This window comes from Embiotoca jacksoni, unplaced genomic scaffold (genome assembly GCF_022577435.1).
Source record: "Embiotoca jacksoni isolate LCO1_2020_lvr unplaced genomic scaffold, fEmbJac1.0.p SCAF_23, whole genome shotgun sequence".
Taxonomy (NCBI): domain Eukaryota; kingdom Metazoa; phylum Chordata; class Actinopteri; family Embiotocidae; genus Embiotoca; species Embiotoca jacksoni.
In genome coordinates, this window is record NW_027185374.1 from 1,959,778 (window position 1) to 1,987,182 (window position 27,405).

The 27,405-nt window shown below is 41.5% G+C and overlaps 1 protein-coding gene across 2 annotated transcripts in view; it reads left to right on the forward strand.

Moving 5' to 3' along the window:
- The window catches only part of utrn (utrophin), a 178,512-nt gene that overhangs the window by 115,098 nt on the left and 36,009 nt on the right, over positions 1–27,405 (forward strand). For both annotated transcript variants that reach the window (XM_069158200.1, XM_069158201.1), the window contains 9 exons: positions 1,267–1,535; positions 2,495–2,641; positions 6,108–6,186; positions 7,531–7,591; positions 15,241–15,302; positions 17,509–17,583; positions 20,867–21,068; positions 21,691–21,776; positions 23,293–23,450. In XM_069158200.1, the coding sequence (XP_069014301.1) occupies positions 1,267–1,535; positions 2,495–2,641; positions 6,108–6,186; positions 7,531–7,591; positions 15,241–15,302; positions 17,509–17,583; positions 20,867–21,068; positions 21,691–21,776; positions 23,293–23,450 (1,139 nt within the window). The remainder of the gene's footprint in view (positions 1–1,266; positions 1,536–2,494; positions 2,642–6,107; positions 6,187–7,530; positions 7,592–15,240; positions 15,303–17,508; positions 17,584–20,866; positions 21,069–21,690; positions 21,777–23,292; positions 23,451–27,405) is intronic.

Sequence of the window (27,405 nt, forward strand, 5' to 3'; positions counted from 1 at the left end):
CTTAGCGTGATACTGTGATAAAGTCTGAACAACTTCAACTATCTCACAATATTGGCCCTATTATTTTAGTTTTTTCCAATGCAACTAACTAACTAACTAACTAACTAACTAATCTTCATCGCAAAAGGCCGACACCATCATGCTGTGTCAGCATGCGGCGCTAACTGCAGTACACGTCTTGCAGCACAAGTCAGACTTGTGTGTTTGCAGGGAGAAGGAGGAGAAAGAGAGAGATTGCAGAGGTGCAACAGGTGAAGATGGTAATTCAGTTCCTTCCCTGGAGATGAGACCTTAGAACCCAGAAAAGCTGCTCATCTTTCTTTACTGTTAAAATGGGTATTTGGGGAGCAGTTTTCTCTTCTGCCCGCTCTTTTATTTCCTCCCCAACTACATCCTCCTGTGTGTCGCAATTAAGCTCCTCTCACCTTTCCTGCCTGTCTAATTCCCTCGACCCTCTGTCCCCTTCCAGCCTTTATTCTTTCGGTCACTCTCATCATGCTCTGACTGCCTTCACTTCCATCTTTACTGTAATTTTTTGTCTTTTCCTACTTTACATTACTTTATGTCCTTCAATTCTCCCTCCTCGTTTTGGGTTTTAGCCATTTGCCTGAACTTGAATCAAACAAAGAACATTCAAATATTGGAGAGTAATGTGGATGAAGAGGCTTTAGAAGTATTTATTCAGGACCTTAATGTTACAAATAACATTTACAGACAAAGACATTCTCAAATTATGTAAAAGAGACATGACAGACAAAATGATAAAACTCGGGTTAAAGATTTTCTTTTAAATCATAACTGTACTTTATTATCTTAAGGAAGGTGTGATCTTAATAAAACAAAACTGAGTTACACACATTAGAGCCCCTGTACCTTATGAAAACTGACCAGTGGGATATTTTGGAAAATGAGGATTAGAGTACTTTCTGGTTATGAATGGTTTCAGATATGAAATGATTTGTATTATATAAGGCTACACTTTTAGAAACAATATCATGATGTTGAAGAAGCTTGGGGTTTTGAAATATAGAGGCAGCTAAAGCATTTAAATGCAATAGCAATACATTTCTAACATTTAAGGAGGAACAAAATGTTAGTAGTCATTCTTAAAATATATCCTTGTCATTACCATCTTGTGAGAAGTTAACTAAAGATATATTAAAGAATAATAAAGGCCATGAAAACTGTCTCTGACAATGCAATAACTTACTTTTTTCTTGTCCTCCCTCCCTCCCTTCCTTCCTCCCTCCCTTCCTCTTCCACCAGACCTCACCCCAGAGGAGAAGGCCCGTGTGTTGGCCCGGGCTATCCGCAAGCAGACTGGCGACGTGATGGACCGATGGGAGCGTCTGAAAGGACACGTGGGTGGCTGGCAGAGTCAAGTGGAGCGAGCTTTGGAACGACTCCAGGAGCTGCAGAGCTCCATGGACCAGCTTGACCTGCGGCTGACACGGGCCGAGGAGGCCAAAGCTACATGGCAGCCTGTGGGCGATCTGCTGATCGACTCTCTTCAGGACCACATCAATAAGATCGTGGTGAGTCAGAGAAAAAGCAGTGTGGTGTGTATTTCTAACGCAGCACAGAAATTAAGACATCAAGTCAGGAGATTGAAGATGTTAGTAATTTGATCAAGTAAAAGAATCAGCCAAAACTGTGCAGCCATGAAATAAGTGTGTCCAATATTGTGAGTGAGCTTTGGCTCAACTTACAATTTCCATGCTTTTCTCTCTCAAAAAAAAAAAAATGTTGGTACAAAATGCTACTTCATCTGATGTACTCGGCTTGATGATTCTGTCACGCTTGTTTGCAAATGCTACTCATCATTTGTGAGGATGTCTTTTTCCAAGGAAACTTGCCCAAGAAACAAGCAACACATTCAGTGAACGAGCAGAAAAACTACAATATTTTTAATGAACAGTATGCAACAAATGAAGAGACGATGGAGGAGAGACGGAAGACGGAGGAAAGAGACAGTGGCACCGAAAATAGTCAAGTCATGATTCACCTGGTTGCTTGAGCACGCATTAATTTCACTGTCTGTTACACCTCAGATCTTAATGATTGTTTCCACCGTGATACGGACTGTCTGGCCAATTATATTGTCTTAATATCCATGTCATTCAGGGACCCACTTAAGATAAAACGCTCTATTGATAGATTATACTGCAACCACGGAAACACTTGTCTCCAAAACGGGACACTCGCACAGTACAGCATGTGCATTAATTTGATGTGGACAGCCAGTGTGGAGACTTTAAATGCAAATTATTTCAAAACAAAATTCAATTTACAAACTGATTTATCTCCAATTAGAGATTATGAGGTCAAACAAGAGAAAGATAAACAGCAATTAGGACAAAATAGAAGATAAGCAACATTCTGTGACAGAAACTATTACTCTTCGTCACGTTTAAAAAAAACTTTATTGGACTTACCTTATGAATGTAATACAATTACATGATCATGTCTCACACTGCAACAACTTTGCGTCCAGGCCATCAGAGAGGAGATCGCCCCGTTACGTCAGGACGTTCGGATCGTCAATGAGCTCTCTGCGGAGCTGACGCCGCTGGACATCCAGCTGTCGTCCACCGCCTCCAGACAGCTGGACCAGCTCAACATGAGGTGGAAGCTTCTACAGGTAATTTAAATCCTGGGGAAGATGTGGTTTTTCACACACTGTATTGTCTTCCTATTTTGTCCACACTTGCCTAAAATAAATCTGTCTTCAGGGCGTCTTGATCCTCTTTCTGCCTGTTGTCCCACTGCCTGCCTGTGTTTTTATCTCTTCTGTCTGCCTGTTTCTCCATCTCACTCAGTTTCTCTCACAGCTTTGTCAGCCAAACACCGGGGACTGAGAGCCGTCCCTCTACCTGTGTATCCGTTTTGTTTGAGCGCAGCTCTGAGTTCAGTGCGACACTTTGTCACTACACATCAACGGGCACTATTCTCACAGCACAGCAGTCACATTCTTGGCTCTCTATGCGCTTGATACTCTTGGTCTGATCCGCTGAGGGACTCGCCGAGTGTCGCTCAGAGTGGAGCATGTCTCAACCCTTGAGGGAAAGTTGTGGAGATGTCTCTTTTGCAAGTCGTCACCAGATAAGAGAAGTGGAGAGTGGAATCCTCTCTGTTCAGTTTGTATGAGCGCGAGCGCTTGACTTGTTGTTCAGTTGCTCCTCACTTGTTTTGTTCCAGGTTTTAACAGTGTGTCCTCGTCGTTGTATTGATTTTGGCACATGATATTGAATTAGTCTTAGTCTTTTGAAGAAAATGTTATTCCTTTTAGTCAAATTTTAGTCCTTTTATTTTGATTAGTTTTAAACAACAAAACAAGGAACGTTTTCCGTTTTTATTTTTCATGTCTTCTAGGCATTTTGATGGTATGTCAATCGGCATCTTTGTGATCGGTTACCCTGGTTACAGGTGTGTTTCTCGTCTATCGCAAAGTTAAATTTATCATTGCCCATTTAGGGAAAACCACTTTCTCACTCGCTGTCCGACCCACTTACCCAGCATTAGCATTAGCAGCTACCTGTTCTTTCAACTAAAGCGCTGCAAGTCCTTCAGAAGAGGATTCACTTATTTTCCTCTCAACTAACATACTGTGACAACATACACAAGAAACAGTGCGTCATTGAGGATGAGTTAATTTTTTGACTTTTAAGTTATTGGTTTTGTTTTCCGTTTCATCTCTGAGTTATAAAAAGGAGGCAAGAATAATCTGACGAAACCCTGTGAAAATCAGACTGGCTCTATAGAATCTGCAGGCGGGTTTAGCCACAGATTAGTTGAGAGAAATGTTCTAAGAAAGTCTTTTTCTCATTAATGACTGACTCGTGAGTTATTGAGATCCTTGACAAGTCTGGCCAGCGATGCCTGTTGTGTCCAGTGGTCGGAGGACTGAATGCAGGTCAGACCTCCCAGCTGTGATGGCAGCAGTTTGAAGGACAGCAGGCAGTCTGAGGCGCTGGGACTTCAAAGACACTGTGATGGAAGCTTTTTTTTTTTTAATACAAATGATTTGAAATTTTCTTTATATGCAGCCATGCAGCATTGTTGCTGTAGATAAATTAGGAGGAATGTGGGCTGAAAAAAAGGCACATTAGCAGACAATAGCAGGAAAAAGGATTTATGCGTTGCAAAAAGGAAATCTTGGAAAGAAACGGAAAGTCATCCCTTTTTCAGTGTGACACTGCTACAGAGCGAAACTGGGGTAGCTGGGCTAATTTGCAGCCCTTACCGTACAGACACCCACTAAGAGTCTTTTTGCCTGGAGAGTAACTCAGACACTGAGGCAGAGGAGGGCAGAGTTTTATTGGACTGCACATTTTGTCTCTGTTTTCCGCTGTCCTTATTTCTTTCAATGTGCGGGAAGGCGGCAGCATCAGTAATAAGCCGGGTCTGACTGTGTAGTCTGAGGTTTTCATATGCAGACAGGTACCATGCTGAGGGACAGTGAGCGCATAATCGCCATTAGTGGCCAAAAAATGATTGAGCTATTTGCCTTTCTGTGAATGCTTCCAGGACCCCTGTGTGGACATCTGTGATCTGCCTGCCATAATGTCTGCGGTACCTCTGTGTATGTGCGAGTCTAAGTATTACAGACAATACTGTCCTGCTAGTTAGTCTGATGAGGCAAAGCAACCCCACAGCCACAGACAGCAGGACACAGGCACACTGCCCCAGAGGTCGATACAGCTTTCAGGGGGAATGTTTGTGTGATTGATAACTCAAACCTGCGACACACTGCATGCAAATGTGAACAGAAATTTTCATAGGCCAGCTAACCTTTTTTTATTCAGCTTCCTGATATTAATAATGAAGGTGATAATTAATAATAATTGGATTTGAGCTGCAACTAATGATTATTTATCATCATTAATTAATCTGTGGATTATTTTCCTGATTAATCAATTTTAATCTATGAAATGTCAGTAAATGGTGAAAAATGTTCACCAGTGGCTCCCCAAACCCCAAAGTGCCGTCCTAAAATCTCTTGTTTTGTCCCGACCAACAGTTCACAAACAAAATATATTCAGTTTATGATCATGGAGTACCAAAGAAACCAGGAAATATTCACATTTAAGAGGCTGAAATCTGATTTCAGCATATTTTATTTAACAACAAACTCAGAATAATTATTCAATTATCAAAGAAGTTAGCAATTCATTTTCTGCCACTTATCTGATCAAATATTTACATCTCCACCCATGTCCATTGTTTCTGCCCCTCTTGAAACACTGCAGCAGTCGAGGATTGAGTACAGTTCGGTGTGTGTGTGTGTGTGTGTGTGTGTGTGTGTGTGTGTGTGTGTGTGTGTGTGTGTGTGTGTGCCCGGACTCTGCTGCATTTACCACTCTGCTTGATTACACTTCTTATCTGAGCACCACATGCAATGTATCCCCTGCATTCTCAATTTAACATGTTCAATTCCATTTTATTTCATTAGACAGATCATATTTACTTCATCTTTGTCATCATTTTAACATCCGGAGGTTAGGGATACAGTACATGGCAGTCAGTCACAAGACATATGGATGATGTGTTAATCTATTCCAGTAACAATACAGCTGTCTATACCAGACGTCTGATCTGTGACCTGATGCATGTTGGCCCACTTCAAGTCTGTTTTTAGTTACTTCTCATATTAATTTTAAAACATTTGAGCGTACAGTTATATTATAGCTGACTGCATTCAGTGTTGATACTGATACTGACTGCCGCTGCTCACATACTGCTCACTAGTGTACATGTAAGTGCACCCAAAAAGCTGCAGTGTGAGTGCATAATAAAGACAATGTTGGGAAAAATTCACATTATTTCAACAACTTGAAACAAATTTTAAACTATTCTATTGTATAATTTCTAATCTAATTTCTACCATTTATGTTACCTCTAAATTTATCTAGGATATGATTTTGTATATCTCTGTTGGAAAAAAGTTTCCAGGGCTGGAGTTTTACACACTATCCACTTCTAACTTAATTGCTCTGATATTGAGTTCATCCCAACCATGACGGCGAGTCCAGCCACTGTAAAGTTGTGTAACTGTGAGCTCCTTCCAGCTGACCGTTCTCTCTCCTGTGTGTGTGCTCATCATACAGGTGGCAGTGGAGGACAGACTGAAACTCCTTCAGGAAGCTCACCGAGACTTTGGCCCTTCTTCCCAACATTTCCTCTCCAGTGAGTACCCAGTCTCTAAGGGAATTAGAAATTCCAGGTCATTTGGTCTGTTTCCACTCCACTCCACTTTTCTTACACTTTGTTTTTTTCTTTTTTCGCGTGCCATCCTTTCAACCTTTCAACTTTAGCCATATGCTTCTCAGTCACGCGTGCTCGGAGAACATGTGCCAATGCATGCACGCAGTTTGCAGATGAGGCACTTTACTCTTGAATAATGCACGGCTTAATTACAGCTCTCCACTGACTCCCTCCTCTTTTTCTCTCTTTAGAGTGGTCATTAGTAGAACAGAGAGAGTTGGAGACAAAGCTGGAGAGAAAAAGACACATGCAGAAGCGTGAACATTAAACAAGGCAGCCTGTGTCTTGCTGCCTGTGTGTGTGTGTGTGTGTCTCTCTCATAATTTTCTGTAATCATACGGCCATTAGTGCTCATCCAGCTCCACCTGATATATTTTGCTGGCTGTCAGGCACACAGACAAAATGGACGGTGTGTGATTCAGAGCAGGTGGTAGGCTCGGCGGCCCTGCTGTGTCACCACTATTGACATAGTGAATTTACTAAGTAAGCGCCACTGAGAGTGCAGCAACTGCTCCAGACAAAACATCACTCTGTTTCTGCTTTCATCTCCCTGGCACTATGACACTGTCTACTCCATCACACATTCGCTCTCATTACACTAGTAGCTTAATATTCCCTCCGGGATCAATAAAGTACTGCGTTCTTATCTTGCCCTATCCATCTCGTATATATCTTCCAATCTCGCTTAATCTCTTTCTCTTACTGTCTTTTCATCTCTATCTGAGTGTAGAGCCGTGTCAAGGAGGAGGGAAAGTGGGAGGGCGATAAATCAAGCAACATTTCTGCTTTTTATTGCTCTTGAGAGCTTCTCCAGTATATTGGCTGGTTTTAACTGTATCCGCTTGTCATTTTCAAGATTTCCCGACCCGTCTGCATTCATTGCCCTCTTTTGTGCCCACAAAGATTAGTGTAAATCTCTGCATGTGGCACCTTTTTTCTCCACATTTTTTCAAATTTTTCCCCCCTGCATGCCTGATTGTCTCCCTCCTCCATCCTTCTGCCGATAAAACAATATCCATTTACTTTATTTTCCACCGATTTCATGCTTTGTAAGAGGCTTCCTTGCATAGTTACGCTACGTTATTCTGGAAGTGTTAGATGTTTGAATTATTTCAAGTCAAGCTCCAAACACTAAATAGATTACTATAACCGTAAGGTAAAACAGTGCAGTTTTTATTAAGATGGTGTCTTGATTTTAACCGCCTGACTCTTTGTCTCTCTCACCATCTCTCTGTTCTCTCTATCTTTGTCTCTCACTGCCCGCAGCGTCTGTACAGCTCCCCTGGCAACGTGCAGTTTCTCAGAATAAGGTTCCTTATTACATCAAGTAAGTGGTGACAAAAATGGGCTGATTGCCATCATTGTGCCCGCATGAATTGTATGCGTGTGTCTGTATGTGTCAGGGCGGACCATTCAGGGTGTTGTCTCTAAAAAAAAAATTCTGCTTTCAAAAAATGACCTCCTTCATGTAGTATTTACAGTATGTTTACACCACTCATGTTGATGGTTTCCACATTTTTTTTTTTACATATAGCCATGTAATACAATGCATTTTCTGTTTGTGACCCCTTTGTCTCAGTATGACCGTCTGAGTTGTTTATACTTGAACTGAAGAGGGATTTTCCTGTTGAGGACAATCTACAGCAATGAATCAACCAAATTTTGTGTAATCGATTTTTAATTTTATTTCCAGCAACCGCACTCAAACAGAGAACAGAAATTCACTTCTAAATTGTGAAACTTTGTAACATGTTCTCTAAAGGTCTTCTTTCTTGAATATGCCTCATACAGTAAATCATGTATGGGCCATGACCTCCAAGTCATGCGGGTTAAGACAATCAGACGACACCAAGATGGACTTTAAAGTCACACTGTACTGTCATAGGGTCTATTGCGAGTTTCAGATTTCCTAAATGCTATATTCTCCTTGAGGCAGATCCAAATGGCACAGATGGATCAGAATTAATTTTTTTATTTTGTATTTTGAAAATGTTCATAGCTGACTTATAAACAGCCCATTATCTCAAACACTGTCTGGTGGGGAATATAAGTATTTATACAAACATTTTACATTAGAGCTCTGACTTCTAGTGACCTCTTATATATCTTTCATGAATAATCATCAATCATGATTGTTTAATGGATATTTTCTGTGCACGGACAGAATTTACTTTTCCTCCAATTAGGAGCTTCTTTCTGTTGCTTTGCTTCTGTCTGTAGATTAACATTCTGGCTGTTTCGCCTCCACATTTGTCATTCACTTCAACAGTAGCACCTCCTTTTGAATAGATATTACCCGGCTGAATCCCAGGACAGCCTCTCACAAGCTTCTTACTGTGACTATAATGACTTTAGCTTGACGTTTTGCTTCCCACTCTAAATTTTGCCAAATCGGGCCAAATAGTGGGTTTTTGTTGAAACAGAAGATCTGTGCTGGTGGCAACCAAGACAGCTTCCCTACTGCTCAGGAAATGTCAGTTGTGAAAGTGTGAAGGACCTCATTATCCAGAAACATGTAAGCGTATGTCAGTAAATTGCTGCCTAACAAAACCTGAATTCACCCTTATTTTTGGCCAATGGTTAGAAAAATCTTTGGGTAGCAGTTTCAGCTATCATTTGTTAGGTCTGCTGTTTTTGCTTCTCTCCCTCATTTCTGTTCGACTACTTTATCTGCCGTACATTGTTATTTAGGATAATAGAATGGGTGTCTTTTAAGGGCTGTCCCCTTAAATCACACTGTGCCCACAGTCAAAATGTCATTGTCTCCATTAATATTGTCAAAAAGCTTCAGCTATAAAGATTTACAGTTCGAGTCCTGTCTGTGACGAGTTAAATGTTTCCAAAAAAACATTTTACAAAGCATTGACATTTATGTTCAATATGGTCACATTTTTTAACTTGTAGAGACTTTAAACTTGCTTGAGATTGAGAACTTATCATATTGGTGTGCAGCTGGGACTCTGTGGAAGTGCATATAAATAGTTTAACAAAAGACAGTGGAATAACAATATGTAATACAAAAACAAATAAGATACAATAAAATAGATTTTTTTTTTTTTTTTTTTAAATGCCGGAATAGAAATTAATGTCAATGATAGAATTTTTTTTTTTTTTTAAATAGAACCAAATTGTTTGAAAAAAACCACAAAGAAACACAACACGTGTTCCAAATGGTACACTAACAAATAGTCCTCCTACGTGTGAGGACTTTTACTTGTGTAGTACTTGAATTTCGTCAAGATTGTGTTGTCTCAAACCGCACACTGCTCTTCAGTACTTACCGGAAATAACCGTAGCATGCCACCAGCCACCATATCTGCCGACTTTACTGACTTCACCCAGAAATGAACGTGTTTTGTGTCCTTTATTTAACACACTGATGACGTCTGTCCAACAGCAGTATGGTGGTACTTAGTGAAAAATAAACACTTTTTTGAAGGATTCTGCAAAAGCTGTAGCTTCCTCAAATACTTTAATTTGAAAGTTGTTTATGTCTGTGGCACCTCCTTTTTTGCTGCGTACCCAAAATGGTGACCGTTTTTGGTGAACGGTGTCCAGTGTTTCACCCTCAATTTTTGGACCATTTTGATAGATCATACTGGTACATGTAGTGCACTGCATGTTTCCATACTTGTCTGTGTGAATACACAAAATAGTAAGTGTCAGTACATAATACACCATTTAGAACACAGCAAATTTACAATATTCCAACTTTTGACCTTCAGTTGTTTTTTTGCAGTCAAATAGAAAGTTATTCTTTCAATTTTAAAGATTTCATCGTCACTCAAATGATCAGGAGAAAACTAGTATTTAGACGGAGAAAGAAGCGACGGGACACCTGCGCTGTGTTTTGGGTTGCAGCTAAGAAAGAGAAAAGGATCCGAGATGAAAGCCAGACAGCCAACGACTCGGAGGACAGGCTCACAACTTTAGAGTCAACAGCAGCCTGTGATCACAGATGTGACCAGCCAATGAACCTGCATTCGCCCACTCACACAAACAAAACACGTGTTCACGAGGCCATATGCACAGAACAATACGCACAAATACATTCAGAGACACAAATAGTAACGCACACCCTCGTGCTGGCAAGAAAATGCTTACACGCACCGAAAGATGCAAATGAACACTGAGCTCAAGCTCGCCAACCAAATACACACAAAGACCAATTGTGAGCACTCACCATATGTTGTGCCTATCCCTCTGGGTTTTCTGGACCGTGTTTTCGCTTTCCAAAGCAGCTCTCGTTTTAACCCTAAATTGCCTCAAAAAACGGGCAATAAAACAACAAAAAATCAGTCGTTCCTCAGTGTGTGTGTGTGTGTGTGTGTGTGTGTGTGTGTGTACATGTGTATGCCGACTCGCACATACTCACGGAAACCCACTTAATTTTCTGTTTGAACTGAACTCTAAATCCATCTCCAGGACTAATCATAGGTCGCTTTCAGCGCTGTGACATCCTCGGGACACCCGCGTCAAGTCTTTGACACATTCATTTCCCCCAAACTCCTCCTCGTCTCCTCTTCCATCTCCCCTCTCTCACTCTGCCTCCTTTTCTTCAAGCTTACAAAGGGCCCCTGATTAAAACCGCGCCTTGTCCACCCCCTGTGGTGAAGAGTCCCATTTACATACTTGAGGGGGGAGGGTGGAGGAGGAGGGAGTGAATCAAATGGCTTCACGCGAGTTCAATGAATACTGCCTCATGCTGGCAGTTTCATATGTTCTCACCCATTCTGACACTTTAAGGTGGTGGGAGCAGACTAATGCAGCTCGTGGGCTTTTCTAAGAAGAAATGTAGCTAGATGACATCTCTTCAGAGATTATAAGGACTCTTCCTCCATTTCAAGGCTTCTCTGGTTATATCGGTTATATTATATTGTGTGGTGACACCTTGCAGAAGAGGCAGCCATTCTAGTCCCTAAACATAAACTATTTAAACTGTAATTCAGCTGCAGAATGCTGCTATCGTAGGAAAGGAGGGGGTTAACTTTTTTGAAAGCTAAAAAAGAAGACGCAGAGGTGAAGCAGTGAAAGCCAGAGAGAGACAGAAGATGTCAGGTGGTGAATGCAGGCACTTATCACCTGTCACAGACACTTGGTGATAAGCCTGCCAGGCTGCTGTCAGTGGGAAAAAAATAAAATCGTTCCGTTGCTTACTCAGACATTTCCCCTAATTCTGCCTCTTTGGATATCCAGATACGGTAGTAATCATTCATCTGCAGACTAGTGATTTTTCATGGCGGTCTCGGAGCGTTTGACAGTGACAAACTCCCACCAGAAATGCAAGTTTTGTGCAGAAGTGTTTGGCCCGTCTGCCACCAATGGCTTGTAGGGGATCGTCCTGGTCCACGTCGTGATTGCAGATACATCCCAGAAGAATTTAGTCCTTTTCATTTTGTATTCTTTTATTTCCCAGAGGCAATTTATAATATTTTGTGTTTTTGCAGGGTAGAGGGAAAGAGCAGTGGGATATTGTGCTTAATTGAGGAGAAGCAGGGAAGAATAAAGTAATTAGCCGAACCACTTTAACCTTCAATGAGACTCCAAACAGCTGCAAATGGCAACGCTGGACAGAAAACGTCAAAGGAAATAGCAATTATTTTTGATAAGCCGAATCGTTATTGTGGTGATCTGTTAGTCTAAGAGGGTCAGGACATTCACTTCTGTAGGATAGCTGCTTCAGCTGCTTGGCTCACTTGGTCCAACAAAAATCTCATAAAAACATCTTGTAAAAGGTTATTTTACACTCACAGTTCCCTACTGGCGACATAAATTTCATCCTTTTCTGCCCGCTACAGTATCCCCCTCCCGTGACCCCATTTGATTTGTTGACGCTTATTCTCAGATGTCATTTAATGAGTTTTATGCAGGGAAATGTCAGGAGACCCGGGGCGGTTTCATCTCCAGACGCTAACAGTTAGCCACAGACCGACAAATCAGGAAAGCCACTACTTTTGATTACAGGCTGCTTTAATTGGCATGTTTCTCTTTTAATTTGCTATTAATTTGATGCAGATGAGAAATAATGTTCTACCGTGGAGATGAATGATGAAGAAATTAGAAAAGAGTGCTCAATATCTGTCAAGCAAATTCTCACATTTAAGAGGTTAAAATGTCAGAAACCAATTACTCAAACATTGAATTAATGATCGAACTTATTGTTGATTAAATTTCTGTTAGTTTCAGTGCTAACCATATAGACTGTTTTTGAATATTTTGCTTTGTGACGGTGCATTCAAGTAGTTCTTACAAATTAGCAGTGACATTTATCTGTGTGAAAGTGATAATCTCCCAGATTTTCATTCAAGTCAATGACAGTTAGGTTTGGGGCCTACTGATGAAAGCCCTTACATTTGCAGTTTTACAAACTGAAGAATTTGGGTGTCTGTGGTGAAGTTCTCGGAAAAAGCACCACTGACGCATCTTCCATCATCCAGCAGCACGACAGGCTCACGACAGGCTTACTGACGTCACACAGGCGACCCTGCTTGGATCTCTGGGGCGTGATGTCCAAAAACACTGCTGCGATTCCCACTAATCATCAAAGGTGCCGTTTCTGGCGGGAGTTTATCACTGTCTCACGCTTAGAGACCGCCATGAATAATCAGTAGTCTGCAGATGAATGATTAATACCATATCTGGATATCCAAGGAGGCAGAAATAGGGAAATGTCTGAGTAAGCAACGGAACGCTTTTGTAGATACCAAATCGGAGACCTTCGCGATTGTTACTTATAAAACCAGAAATTAAAAGTCTCTCATTCCATGTATTGACTTCTATTCTGGGCTTATTATGAGGAAATAAAAATTCTACTTTTTCACACTGACAATGAAGACACAGACAGAGAAACATAGGATTTAGACAAATAAATAGGGGGAGGGACACCTGTGCCGTGCCGTGTTTGTCCTTGCAGCTCGGCACGAGACGGGGATCAGAGCCAAGCAAGGACTCGGAGAGCAGGGTTATGACTTTCAAGTCAACAACAGCCTGTGATCACGGCTGTGCCCAGCCACTGAACCTGTTTACTTCAGTTCAAAGGAACTCAAGTGTGTTTGGACATTTGTTTCAGTCAGGCTGCTGTGAAAAGCTATTTGTCCACTCTGGCATGAACGAAGCAACCTGCTGTAAAAGGGGGATCTCAGTCCACTTCTAAGCGATTTGGTGCAGTTCATTTGTACTATGAAAGAAAAACGGACCAACCACTGGGTTTTATGACAGTTTAGCTTGAATTCAAAACCAAAAACACAATTAAATCCATCTAGTGGTCGTGAACACTCAGGGGACAAATCTTTCAAGTGATCTGTGTCAGAATTGTAAATTATAAAGATATAGTTCTAATATTCAAAATAAATCTGTGACTTCAAGCTCACAGCTCTTAGAGGCTTTCAAATATCTGTTTTTGTCCCATGCTCTTTAATAGTCCTCTGATGCCTCCTCTTCCGCCTATGAATGTTTCCCGCTGCGTTATCTAAACTGTGGCAGCTTTGTAGTAAGTGTGTCATCAGTCTTCTTTTTTCCGCTCCTACAGGACAACAAAAAGATTGCTTAGACATTGTAAAGGGAATACGTTGAGCGGAAATCTTTGAATGCAGTTGAACTTGACAATTCGGTTGTCCTCATCATGGCATTCATGAGCTGTGGATATAAGCACCAAGCTGCCTGATATTTTTGTTGTTGGAAATACTGCCTGCCTTGTGTTGTGTTTGTGTGTACATAAATGTCATGCAGATTGTTGTTGTGTAGTGAGCTGATTGCGGATCCCAGCGGTGCACTAGTTCTGTCTTTCCTGTGATCTACCCTTCTGCCCTTGTTGTTTAATGGTGTTAGCTGTCAGCCTGTTGTGGCCCGAATTGGGAGTTTTCTTCCTCTTGGTTTTGTGTTTGCGTGAAGCAAATATCAATAAATCCCCACGCTTGGTTTCACTGAGTCCCTTCGACAGTTCAGGCAAACTCTTTATAGGTCCCGAGAGCGGGGAGGTCCGCGCATTAGCAATTCCTGCAAAAGTTTGAAAGGGGTCATCAGTCTGAGCAGCTGTTTGAACAGTGATGAACATCTGCGTACGAGGAGGCCTCCAGCCATCCACTTCGCCACCGCACTTCTCTTCAGCTCTCGACTTCACTTCCTGCCGACTGTCAGCAGCGAGCGAGCCATCACAGAATCCACAGGGGAGCCTCTGCATTCAAAAACACGCTTTTATTTTTGAAGACCATCTTGAAGAAGTCCTCTCATACACTCCACAAAGGTGTCCGACAGCCGTGTGCCTCCTAAAAAGATATACATCTACACGCGTATACATCACGGCAAACACAACTCGCATAGATGCACTGACTGGCAGCTGCAGCTCCAGGAAAGTCAGATTCTCTGCTGTCCTGTATGTGTGAGTGTGAAGGCAGCCATGTTTGATCATTTTTGACACGGGGCTTATTTTATTTATTTGTGTGGAGTTCGTGAGTGAGGCTTCTGACTGAAGCTGAAATGTAAACAGGAACTTAGTCCCCTTATTTTCTTGTCCTGTGGTGTTTGAAAAGACGCATCCTGTGAGAGGGATTGAAAAGTTGTGTCTATTTGTGTGTATATGTGTGTTTTCTTGTTTCACTCGGAGTCTTTTTACGATTATGATTTGTGGAGGAATCCGCGCCCTCCGTCTCCAATACAGGAGCAGTAACAAAAGAGTTACCAATAAAAACCATCAACAATGTTTGCACACATCAAACCGTGATAATAAAAGTGATGTTAGCTTGTGTGCCGTTCCAAGTGTGTTTTCTTTCGCCAGGTGTTTGTTTCTACGTGTGCTGTTTTGTTTGTATGTTTTTGTTTCTTTTCATTTTTTTTTTTTTATATGTCCTTGTGTCTTTTTCTTTTGTAATAAGCCTTGAAAATGAAGACCGTATTTCTGTGCGTGTAATTTTACATCAGGAGCTCCTGTCCTGTTTGTGTTTTTGCGTCTAATTTATTCTCCTCTGTTGTGATTTTCAGTCACCAGACCCAGACAACCTGCTGGGATCACCCAAAGATGACAGAGCTCTACCAATCACTAGGTACAAAACACACGATGACATCTGGTGACTTCGGGTCCCGAATGTTTCACCGTACACACCGTTTTCTTTGCCTGAGGATCTTGTTAAATGTTGGTTCACACAAATTACAAAGAACATATTTCGACACTTAACCTGCTGGTATTTAGCTGTGGTGTGTTTGCTCAGGTAATGAGATACTGTCAGATAAATGTCACCGAGTATTATGCCACCAGCACAATTGAGGTGTTAAAAGTCACATTTAAAAAATTCAATAGCGACATCTCTGTCCAGAAACTGTGTTCCTGTCACTCTGGATAATCCTCAGCATTGACTGTCAGCTGTTTTTCAAGCGTTTCTTTGGTAGAAAGTAGCTCCATGCAAACTTCTCACAGGCTGCTCTGTACATTATTGAAAGTAAAGCGGTAGCTTTATTCTGAATACTGCTGTTGAGTCTTTTAAATGTAATATGTCATTGACATGTCATTGTGACCCACAAACAAAATGACTTGCGTTGCCATTGTGCCAAGATTGAGGTAAGATACGGATATTTCAGAACTCAAAACGATCTACAAGCCCCAAAAGTACTAGACATGAAAAATGTTTTCTGTTTTTGGTTGATGTGACCCTTTTAATAGAACAAATACATTGTAGCATGTAAAAACTTTAATTAAAATATCAAAACTTCATTACTGCGTTAATTGACCTGTTTGGACTTGTAAGGCAGGGCAGGATTGTCATTAGGCGACAGCTGACCTCGATTCCAGAGATGATGCATTATCTGACTCTTCAAACTTTATGGGCTCCGACAAGCAACTGACTGAGGCTCTACAATGAAGCTAATTGATGCCCACAAAGAAGGGGAGGACTATAAAAGCATATCAATTGCTCTCCACTGTCTGAAAAGTCATTAAAGAAATGGCAGTTTAGAGGGACTGTTGAAATGAAGACCTCGAGAATGTTCAGATAAAACTGAACGCCTGCTGGGCAGAAAGATAAACCACAGCCCTCGTATGACTCCAAAGAAGCTGCAGGAAGGTTTAGCGGACACAGCGGTGACAGTCCACCGTTACACTCCCAAACAAACAGGATCTACATAGAAGATTTACCAACAGGAAGGTTTTAAAGGCACCCCTCATCACAAAGGACACAGCAAAGCAGCATCTGGATAAACCAAAGGGGTTTTGTAAACGAGTGCTGTGGACCGATGCTTCCATTCAGCTCAGTCATGTCTTGAGAAAATGTCAGAGGATTGAAACGTCTGTCAGTCTGAGTAGCGTTTTTCTTCGACAACAGGATCCAGAGTGTACCTCAAAATCCACCATGAATTATTTTAAGAAACTCAAACTGCAGCTTTTGGAGTGACCCTTATAGCTCTCTGACTTGAAGATGACTGAAATTCTTTGGGTTGATCTAACGCAAACTGACTGTTCACGACAAGCCTAAAAATATCTCCGAATTTGAAGTGATGTGCAAAGAAAAAAATTCTTGGATTACAAATAGAAAGACTCTTGGCTGCCACAAAAAGCTTTGCTATCTGCCAAAAGAGGGGTTACGAAGTGCTGACTTAGCAGGAAGCCCAAATTTTTGCACATTTGATGCCACAATTAATGTTAAATTATTTTTTGCTTTTTAAAGTTGATGCAATTTTAAGGAAAAGTTCATTAAGTTTTGAAGAAAAACAAATTTGTAGGTGTTGTGCAGGGGTTTTATGAAACAAGCCCCTAAACGTCTGCTGGTGGTTTTCTGACCAGGAATCCACAAAGTGTATTCGAGCCATCTCTCACTGGTCTAGCTCATTTACGCTTTACATTTAACTTCATAAAAACTGCACCCTGATCTGTCCCCCCTCTCCTGCTCCCTGTTATTATCCATACGCATGTCTGTGTCCCTGTAGGGTGGCCGGCACGACTGTTCTTTAATGAGCAGCCCGATAAGTAATAACCTGTGAAACTTTGGGAGCGTTTGCTGTGGGACAGCAGCTCTACAAATAGCACCGGCCCCCACTGAGACTGCGCTCGCGAACCTAATTACACAGTCCACATTAGCACCCCGTCCCCTTGGCCCGTCTCCGTTGACAATAACTAACAAAGCCAGATTTGACTGAAGACTGGGGTCCTGCTTGCGTTACCCACGAGGCAGATTTCTGTTGCACTTTGTTTTCCGATTTTCTGCCTCCGTTTTTCCTTTTTGTCTGCTTACCTTTCATCTCTCTTCTCCCTGCCTGTAGCGGATTTGAACAATGTGAGATTCTCAGCCTACCGAACAGCCATGAAGATTCGCAGACTACAAAAAGCACTGTGCTGTAAGTAAAACACACACACACACACACACACACACCTTAACACCTGCAGTTGTGGTCCGTTTCTTTTGATGTTTGAGAGCAGCGAGGGGATGCAGTCATGATTTGAAGCTTCGCCAGATGCTGTGCCAGAACAGCGCAGGAGCCAAGGATATTTTGGCATTAAAATTAGACGCACTGCATGAAAATGTGTGTGTTCATGATTTTGTCCCTGCACAGTCACAGCTGGTGCTTGCGTTAAGCCTGTTGAGCATATCCTCATTTGGTGTGCACAGGTGGGATTTTCTTTTTTGGAAGTTGTACTTTTTTTAAAAACCTTTTTCTCAACACGATAGCTGCTGTTTTCCGGTGTTGGAGATAGCTTTTATAAAGGTAGCTATTATCTCATGTGGTTCTCAACCCCCAACTACACACACGCTGCAGGTGCAGGTTTCAACCAACATGGCAGCAGCTATTTGGGCTCAGCACAGTGTAATAATGGTGACAAATGTTAACTGTTATCCAGCTGTTGACATTATTGTCACGACACTCACTGCGAGCCCACACTGCACATTTAACATCCTGCTGTTTGTAGGAACTTTACTCTGTGTGTGTGTGTGTGAAACAAACTGCAACCAACAAAAATTTACCATGCCTCACATGGGTGTGTACCTGAATTATGGTGCGTATCAAAGTGTGTTATTGTGTGTGTTGGTTGGTAATGAGTTTTGAATGATCCGGGCGTTTTAGTTGGCTATCTCACATTGCTTCTCTGATCGCTTGCCCGTGTTTGTGACGGGAATGCATGAGCCTGAGTGGTTTCGACTTGGGGCGCTGCAATTCAATTTCATCCATTAGATTAGAACAGCGCACATGCAAACGCACACACGTACACAAAGACGCACACAGGCGCAGCAGAGGGATCAGTAGTTATTAGTTATTAGCCTGGATTCATGTGGAATTTCGCTCAGAGACCCATGTGGGTGAATGTTATGAGTGTTTGTGATTGTGTGTTGACGTGCCTGTGTGTGAGAGAGAAAATTGCACACGCACACACACACACACACACACACACACACACACACACACACACACACACACGCACGCGTGACAAGGATACTATAAAATGGCTAATTGGGTTAAGTCTGTGCCAAGGGGCAGGAAAGGCACAAATGAGCTTCCATGGCATCCCACTAATGTGCCACAGCCTCTCAGCTTCATATCGGAGTGCGGAGCGACACAGCTGCAGAGAAGTGAAGTTTTGCTTTCTGTTAGCATGGCTGCTTTGCTGTGCCCGCTCCACTTGGATTACTCCAGTAATTAGTGCTGTCTCAGAAACAGGGGGGGAAGAGGCATAAATGAGAGAGATGTGAGTTGTAGGAGAGCCCGGCGAATCAAACTGTGGCCCGCAAGAAGATGCCTGTCTTTAGACTGTTTCACTGTTTTCACCTTTGACAAACATGGACCTGCTAAAAGCACCTTATGACTGCTTGGAAATGTTTTAGTAATATCATGAAATGGCCCGAACTGTTTTACTGTGTTCATGTTATATTTTGCTGTCTAAAATTGCATGAAAGGGATGCAGGTTATTAGTTTATTTAATGTAGCGACATATCTATTAACATTACGAGTCAACCAGTGTTCATAAGCCGTTTGAAAAACGATTTATTTTCAGTGGGTTTTTCACATGAACCACTATTTCAGTTCTTATTTCCTGCTACTACATTTTTGTGTGCTTCACGTTGGCTTAATCTAATTTTCATTTTTTTATTGATCATGGGTCTTTGACTGCTTACATCTGTTAATGTGCAGCACTTTGGTCAACCTTTTGTTGTGTTCAAATGTGCCATGTAAATATATTTGACTTGACTTATTTGTAGCCATTAATTGACAGATATTAAGATATTATTGAGTGCGGCCCTCGAGCCCTCAGTGGTCTTCCTATCCGGCCGTCTTGCTCTGGAGTTTGAACAGCGCTGTAGTAAAGGACGCAGAAGAGGGAGTTTAAATATTGTCTGGGAAAGTCGTTGAGGGTCAGAAGAAAAGGAACTGAGGATGTTTCATGGAAAACGTTTACCATTGTTTAATACTCTAATATACCGGCTAAGCATTTTTGAACCTTGTGTACTTGAGTATTTTTCATAAATCTGAAGCAATATTGTGTGAACAGAAAATACACATTATTTGGAAGGTCTAGATTAGTTAAGAAATGCTAGTGACGTTCATATTATTTGGTTAATGATAACGCTGTGCACTTGTTTTTAATATAGTGTAAATTCACTCAAAAACTGTCCTAATGTCTTAGAGACAGTTTAGCTTTTAGGGAAATCTGCTCGTTTGCATTCTTGCTGACAAATAAATGAGTCATGACGTGTTAATTAGTGAGTCTAACAGGTGATGGTAGGTGTTTGTTTTTGTTTTTTTCCCTCTGGGCAGAGAGAACCTATAGCTGTTCTCTGATTCCCAGACTTTATGCTGAGCAGACTGGCTGCCTGGTTGTTAGTATTCTTTTAGGTTATTTCATGTCAGATTCAGAGTTCTCGGTATTCAAACACTGTAAATATGACGGCTTGTCTTGTATTTTATCTATTTTATAATACTTTGTTTTGTCTTTCGATGCTTGTGAGTGTTTACTCAGCTAGATATTTAATTTAATTTAAAAGTATTCTCCTAAATTACCAAATTAGCCTGTGTTGTTAGATTTCTTTTCATCTTTTTGCCCAGGCTCTTTTACTCTCAAGATACATAAGTGAAAGTGCGGATTATAGTATAGAGCATGATGGAATAATAATTGGGATAGAAATAACAAAATCCTTTTTTGGCTATTGGAGATGGAGCCAAGAACTTAAATTTGTTTGACCCCGACGTTTTTTTTCTTCGGTTGTCTTTTTCGCTTCTGATTTCTCTTTCATATTAATATTTCACCATAATGATCCGTCTGTTCTCTGTCTCGACTCCCGGCAGACCCCCGCACTTGGTTGTTTTGAACTATTTTGGACAAAACATCAGTCAAGTCTGCACTTTTAAAGTGCTGCTATGAATAGCCTGTGCCATTTTCAGCTACTCGTTCTTTTCAGACTTGTTGGCATTTGTGGAAAAATCGGAGCTGCTACTGAAAGCCCAATGAACAAGTCGAAAAGGTTACTAATGGTTCCGTCTCCTCTTTTTTTCGTTGTCTTTTCTCTCTGTCCTTGTTAACCTTCTTCCACTCTCCTCCTGTCTCCTCTTTCACTTCTTTCTCCTCTTTTCTGGCTCCTCATTGTTTCTCTCCTACTTTCTAACCCCCCCCCCCCCCCCCCCCCTGCAGTGGACCTGCTGGACCTCAGTGTTGCCCAGAACACCTTCGAGCAGCACAAACTCACCAACAACAATCAGCTGCTGTCCGTTCCCGACGTCATCAACTGCCTGACGTCCATCTACGACGGCCTGGAGCAGGAGCACAAAGACCTGGTCAATGTGCCTCTCTGCGTTGACATGTGTCTCAACTGGCTTCTCAATGTTTACGACACGTGCGTATACAATCTGTTTTACATTCAGGACGGAGATTACGGATCAGCCTACGTGCTTTTCTAAATTCTTCACGGATTCGAATAAACCTGCGTATGGTTGCATGTTGCCGCTGGCTTCTTGATAAAGTTTGATTCTTCATGCACTTTCTTGTTTACACATTTAAAATTCACTGTTTAAAATGTCTTAAAACAGACGCTTAATAATAATTTTATACATATTTACACACTTCTATGCTATACATTCGAAATATGTTAAGTGCACCAGTAAGGCTCTGTTTGAATGCAAATGGCTGTTGCACACTGGGTTTGTTCCGGGACAGATATGCATATGCACATTTGCAAATATACTCTGCATTAACCGCATGAACATACAGCACTCTGTGTATAATTGTGTGTATGCTGACATGCTTTAAACCAACATTTGCACTGGTTTATACAGAAAATGTGATTAGAAGCTCACCATCTCGAGCAAACATACAAAGAGCACACAGTTAAAGATTCTTCTCTGTCCTGGTTTCCTGTCATGTAATTCAAATCTTAAGTGAAGTGAACACACATACACATAAGTAAATGTAACGGACTCATTGCACCTGTCTGGTGTGTGTTTCTCTGCTGTCTGCAGCGGCCGCAGTGGGAAGATCCGCGTCCTGTCCATGAAGATCGGCTTGCTCTCTCTCTCCAAGGGACACCTGGAGGAGAAATACAAATGTAAGTGCTCAGGAATAAGCAGGGATATTTGCCGATTTACACTCGCACTGCCGTCCAGTCTGCGGAGAGTCCATCCCATGACGCTCCACCACAGCGGCAATCCCAGCAGCATTAATCTAACTCGCAGTAAGACAAAGAGGAGTTCTAGAACGGGTTGTCTAATTGGATGAGAGACCTCCTACGAGTTTACCCTGTTCTTTATTTAATTTTCAATTCTGATTTATTTTTGAGGATTAGGGAGCGTGAATATAGGCTTGTTGCACCGGGAGGAGACTGTCATTTTGGCTTCTTGCTCTTTGTTTTCTGCTGCTTTAGCTCTCTTTCTATCTTTCTTTGCTGTCACCGCTCACGCTACTGTTTATCCGTTTAACAGTCCCACTTTTGTCCTATCTTACTTACTCTTGCTTCCTGTCTTTTCTCCATCCTCCCTCTCCTCCTCTTCTTCTTCTTCTTCTTCTCCTCTTCCTCCTTTTCCTCTTCCTCCTCTTTTTCTCTTACCACGGCATGGACTCCATCCCTGAGCCTATTCGTTCCACTGGCAGTTTCTATTAGCCTGAGAAGGGTATCAAGCACGGTTGATTGCAGCCTTCATCCTTTACTCTTTTATAGTCTCATTGACTGTCAGTCCCATGCATATAGCTATACAGCAGTACACACACACACACACACACACACACACACACACACACCTGCACATACCAGGTGTTCTGCCATTTCACACACTTTTTGTGACAGTTGCAAATGTCCTATGTAAACTTGGGTTCAGTTGGTGTGTGTTGAGTAGCCTTAAGAGGTGTATGTAGTAAGGGAGGGGTCACAGACACTTGTTCACTGCTGGTGTTTAGATGTGGCACACGTGTACACCCTCCCTCCCCCTACACACACACACACACACACACACACACACACACACACACACAACAGGAGCTGGCATCATGGCCAAGCCTCACACAGAGATCAAAGACAGCTGCAAGCGGAGCAGAAAGACCTGTCATGCCCTCCGTTTCTCCCTCTCCGCTCATTCTCTGGATTACCCTCTCTGTCCTCTTTGCTCATTTTGTGCTCTGGTCATGTTTCATAACTTCATCTTAAAAAAATAAAATAAATGGCATCTACATGTTCACTGGCCGAGACTGCGTGTCACTGTCGTGGCAATCATATCCAGTGCAGCTCTTGACAAATGGTGGAGAAACAGGAGGCGGCGGAAGGGAGAGATTAGAGCGGAAAAGAAAAAGAAGCCTGGCATGAAAGAGCTAAAACAGAAAGATTAAAATTGCATCTGTTCCCTGATTCTTTCTGTGTCCTCACTACCACCTCTCCCACCCACATATACACACTAACACTTTCCCTCCCACTCCCAGCTGTATCTTCACTCGTTTTGCTTCTGTTTATATCTATATCTTTTATTTTAAATATCACCCACATGCTATGACTTTTTCCCTCACTCCCTCATGTGTGATATTTTCCTCTTCTCCCTGGCTCTTCCTTACTCCTCCGCCCTGTCATCCCTCCGCAGACCTCTTCAGCCAGGTGGCGTCGGCGGGTGACACGTGTGACCAGAGGCAGCTCGGTCTGCTGCTTCACGAAGCCATCCAGATCCCGAGGCAGCTGGGGGAGGTGGCCGCCTTCGGAGGTTCCAACATCGAGCCCAGTGTCCGCAGCTGCTTTAAGCACGTACGTTCACACCGAGTCACACACAAGCATGTGCACTAAACATGTCGGTGTGCTCATACACATATCTAAAGAATACATGAGCTCATAAGATAGGGACACGTACTGTTTTTAACACTGGATGGATTACCAGCATGGGAAATAACATCTGTTTTTGCCATTTGTTAACACTGATTATAGAAATAATGTATACATGTGGAGTAGAGCTCATAAAAATCCAGGTTTTTCTTTTATAATAAAGTTTCAATTCTCAGCCTATCATCCTTATAAGCAGTTTGTGTCAAATATGATGATAAAACTTTGCTCCAAAATGAGACTGGACAAAAATATGTTGTAAAGCTTACAAAAATCATTCAAATAGTCATTTGAAAGAAAAATAATGGGATTAATCATTGAATATTATTTAAGCAGAAATGCAAAGTATTCTCTGGTTTCAGCCTCTCAAATGTGAATATTTGTTTGTTTAATACACCCTCTGAGAGAGTAAACTGAATAGTTTGGGCTTCTTTAACTGTTGTTTGGACAAAACAATTGACAAAATTGTAATTAACAGTTTTTTATGACAGCAAACTGCTTAATAAAGAAAATAGCTGGCAGATTAAATACTAATAAAATTAATAGTTAAGGCTTGGAAAGTGGGCCTGAGTAGAGCAACTTAAATGGTTGGGAAAAAACTAACGAGACAACTCTCCTGACTGATATTTTCTAATTTATCCAGCCATTCATTCTTGTTTGAAAAACTTTCATATGCACATATTCTGGGGAGAGTGAGGTGTTTCAGTCTGTTACTTAATTATTAAATCTCTTGCGTCTCATGCCGACTCTCAGCGTCTTGAACTGCAGGTTTGTTCTTCTGGTGGGATGCAGGGCTCAACTTCTGCATTCATAATATATTACTATATTAGCTTCTACAAAAATAAACCTGATTAGGCATGAAATCCCCAGAGAGAAATCTGTTTTATACATTCCTCATACTTTTCCCAAGAACCTAACCTGTTCGATCATGTTTATTTATGTCTTGGAGGCATTTAGTGTCTTTTAGGATTGCGGTTTGTGTCTGCCATATGTTACAGCTTAAAGGTACTAGCAACAAATGGCTGATATTCCACTTATCCAAAGAAGACTTCTGGCATGGACTCGTTGTTGTCAAACTCTCTAAGCCACTCTGGGACGCAAATCAACACCTGTCTGATACAGTATCCAAAAAGCTGAACAGTATGAGCTTCACAAAGATGGGATTTATTGTTGGGCAGTCGCACTGCATGGAAAAGAGCTAAGCTGTCTCTGGCGTCGTTTCTGCAGTGGCTTCTATTTTCACCCGTGGGTTTGTCTCTTTATGTAGCTTTCATGTAAATATTTCCGAGTCAGATTAACCACCGATTGATCTAATTAGTTTATATTATATTTAGACTTTGTGACATTATTGATTACAGTCAGTACTGTAATTAATTACACCTCAATACATCTTACCAAATAAAAGCACTTTAGATTTCTCCACCTTCCTCAGCCACCTCACGCCTGCCTCTCTCAATCCTGTAAAAAGAGCTTCAATATTTAAGCTCTGCTGACCAACCATGAAGCCTCGAATGGCTTCCAGTCTTCTGCTGGCTGTCCTCTAGTGTTTTACTGCGGCCAGCTCACCACTTTCCCCTAGTTTATCTCTGGACGTTACCGGCATTTAATGATGTCTTCATCCCCCGGGTTCTCTTGTTTCATTTTTCTCACTCTTTCTCCCCTGGCTCATACTTCAGCAGTCGTAAATGGGAGCCAAACATTAAAATTGGGAAGCTATAAATTTCACCGGTTTCCTACGCTGCGGCTCCCCCAAATAGCCGAGTGAGGCAGTTTTAAACTTTATTTCTTTCATCTCGACACCATGCGAAAGGTGACGAGGCTGAAACCTTGCAGCCTTACCTACATCTCACTCTCTTGATGGCATACTAACACACATGCAGATAAAGAGGTGAGCGCGCACGAGTGGACACAAGCACACACATCTTGCTAATATTCCTGGTCATGAATTGCTGTGCCAGCTGTAGTCCAGTTGCTCATTCAGTCATGCAGCCATGTTGGCAGATAGAAACCAGACATAAACTCTCTCTTATTTACAGATTCACACGTAGACGAGCAAAGCCCTGCGCCACCTGTGTGTCGCGTTGCCCTACCAGTATCAGTGCAGTCACTTAGTCCATTGGGTTTAATGGGTCCGTGATGAACGGGTGGCCCCGCCATAAATATGGCCTCGTTCACTGTTCCTTTGTCGCTCTCCTTCATTTATCCATCCATCCGTCTATCTAGCCATCCTTTCAGCCGGGCAGTAATTAATCTGTAAGTGCTATAATACCGCCGTTACATGGCAAAGAGGAGGGAGAGAAAGGGAAGATGAGACTAATGTATGAGAAAGGAGAGACGAAGAGATTGCACGGGGGAAGGTCAAATGAAGGGGTGGAAGATTCAAAGACGGTTAGAGGAGTCATCAGGGTGATGAATTCATTCCAAGTGGCCTGACTTCTGAATCATAATCTTAAAGTGGCCTTTACATTTTCAAAAATGCACATAAAATTTGCATCACAGTGCAGCATAACCAATGATCAGAACTTAGCACTTAGCCAGGTTGTTTTTTAGAGCTAAATGTCACTTCAGAACTTTGAGGTACGCTGCCAGTTTGGCACCGCAGTTTCAGAAAGGATATCAAAACAATACACTCTTACTTTTAGGAGGATACTTTTTTTGTGTGTGTGGGGGGGGCATTTATTTATTATTTTTTTTATACTGGTTCACAATACAGCAAGAAATATTTAACCAGTCTTTTCTCTCCATCCACCCCAACATGTACAGTACACATCCAATACAAAAATTAAACATGAAAAGCACTTAAATCAAAGGCGAAGTTTATCTAATACAATAAAATCTTACAAGGACATTTTTCCCATTTGTTGAAGGAGGGGCTTCTGTTGTCATATCATGCTAGAAAAGAAAGCTTTTCTCGTCGTGCAGACTACAAATGGATAAACATTAGAATAGCGAGGAGATTCCCTCCATTTTCGATGCACTTTAAATATTTGATGTGAGAGGAAATATATGCTGACTTCACTTTCTGATTTACTGCATCTATATATTGCAATGTAAGACATCAGGTCTGTAATGCAACAGCTAATGGAAGGATTTCAGCTGTTTTACTCGTAAAGAATGTTCTCTTGTTCTGCAGCTGGACAGGTATCGACCATATCGGTTTCATATTTAGATCATTTGAAGCAGGTATCAAGCCCAGCAGACAGATCTCGGGAGTAAAGAGAATAGGTTTATTATTTCTCATCAAAATGGTTGTATTTTCACCGCACTCATATAGATATAAAGATGGATATAGAGTTACAGAATTTTACCCGTGTAACATAGTTTTATTCACTTGAGATACTTTGGGCCTTGGTGTATATCTGATTCTACTCATATTCTAAAATTAGAAACCTGACTAGTTTTGCGGGGAAGCCAGAAGCCAGAAAACCAAAAAAGAAACTTCTTCTCGAGATAAAAGCTATCCAAACAACGGCAGCTGCACAAGAGAAGTCTTCTTAAGAAGTCCAGTTTATAGTTCATTTAAATTTGGAAACTTTTACTGCGTAAAGAAAAGTGTTATTTAATGTTATGAACTCCATTTTGTTTTACACCAGAAAGTGTAACTTTATCTCACACCTGAATCTTGTTTTCAAGAGCCAACTGTGTAATTTAAAAAGTTGATCCTCATTTTCAAGTTTCAGGATAAAATGTTCTTTTTTGGGCTTTTTTTCATCGAACAACTTTATTTTCAGAAGGATATGCTAATAAGGTTGAAACGCTCTATAGTCTTGCACAGCATAAGCCTTCGTAAGGGATCAGGGGAACACACACACACACACACACACACACACACACACACACACACACCATTCTTTTGATTATTCTCTCCGCTTATTGCAAATGT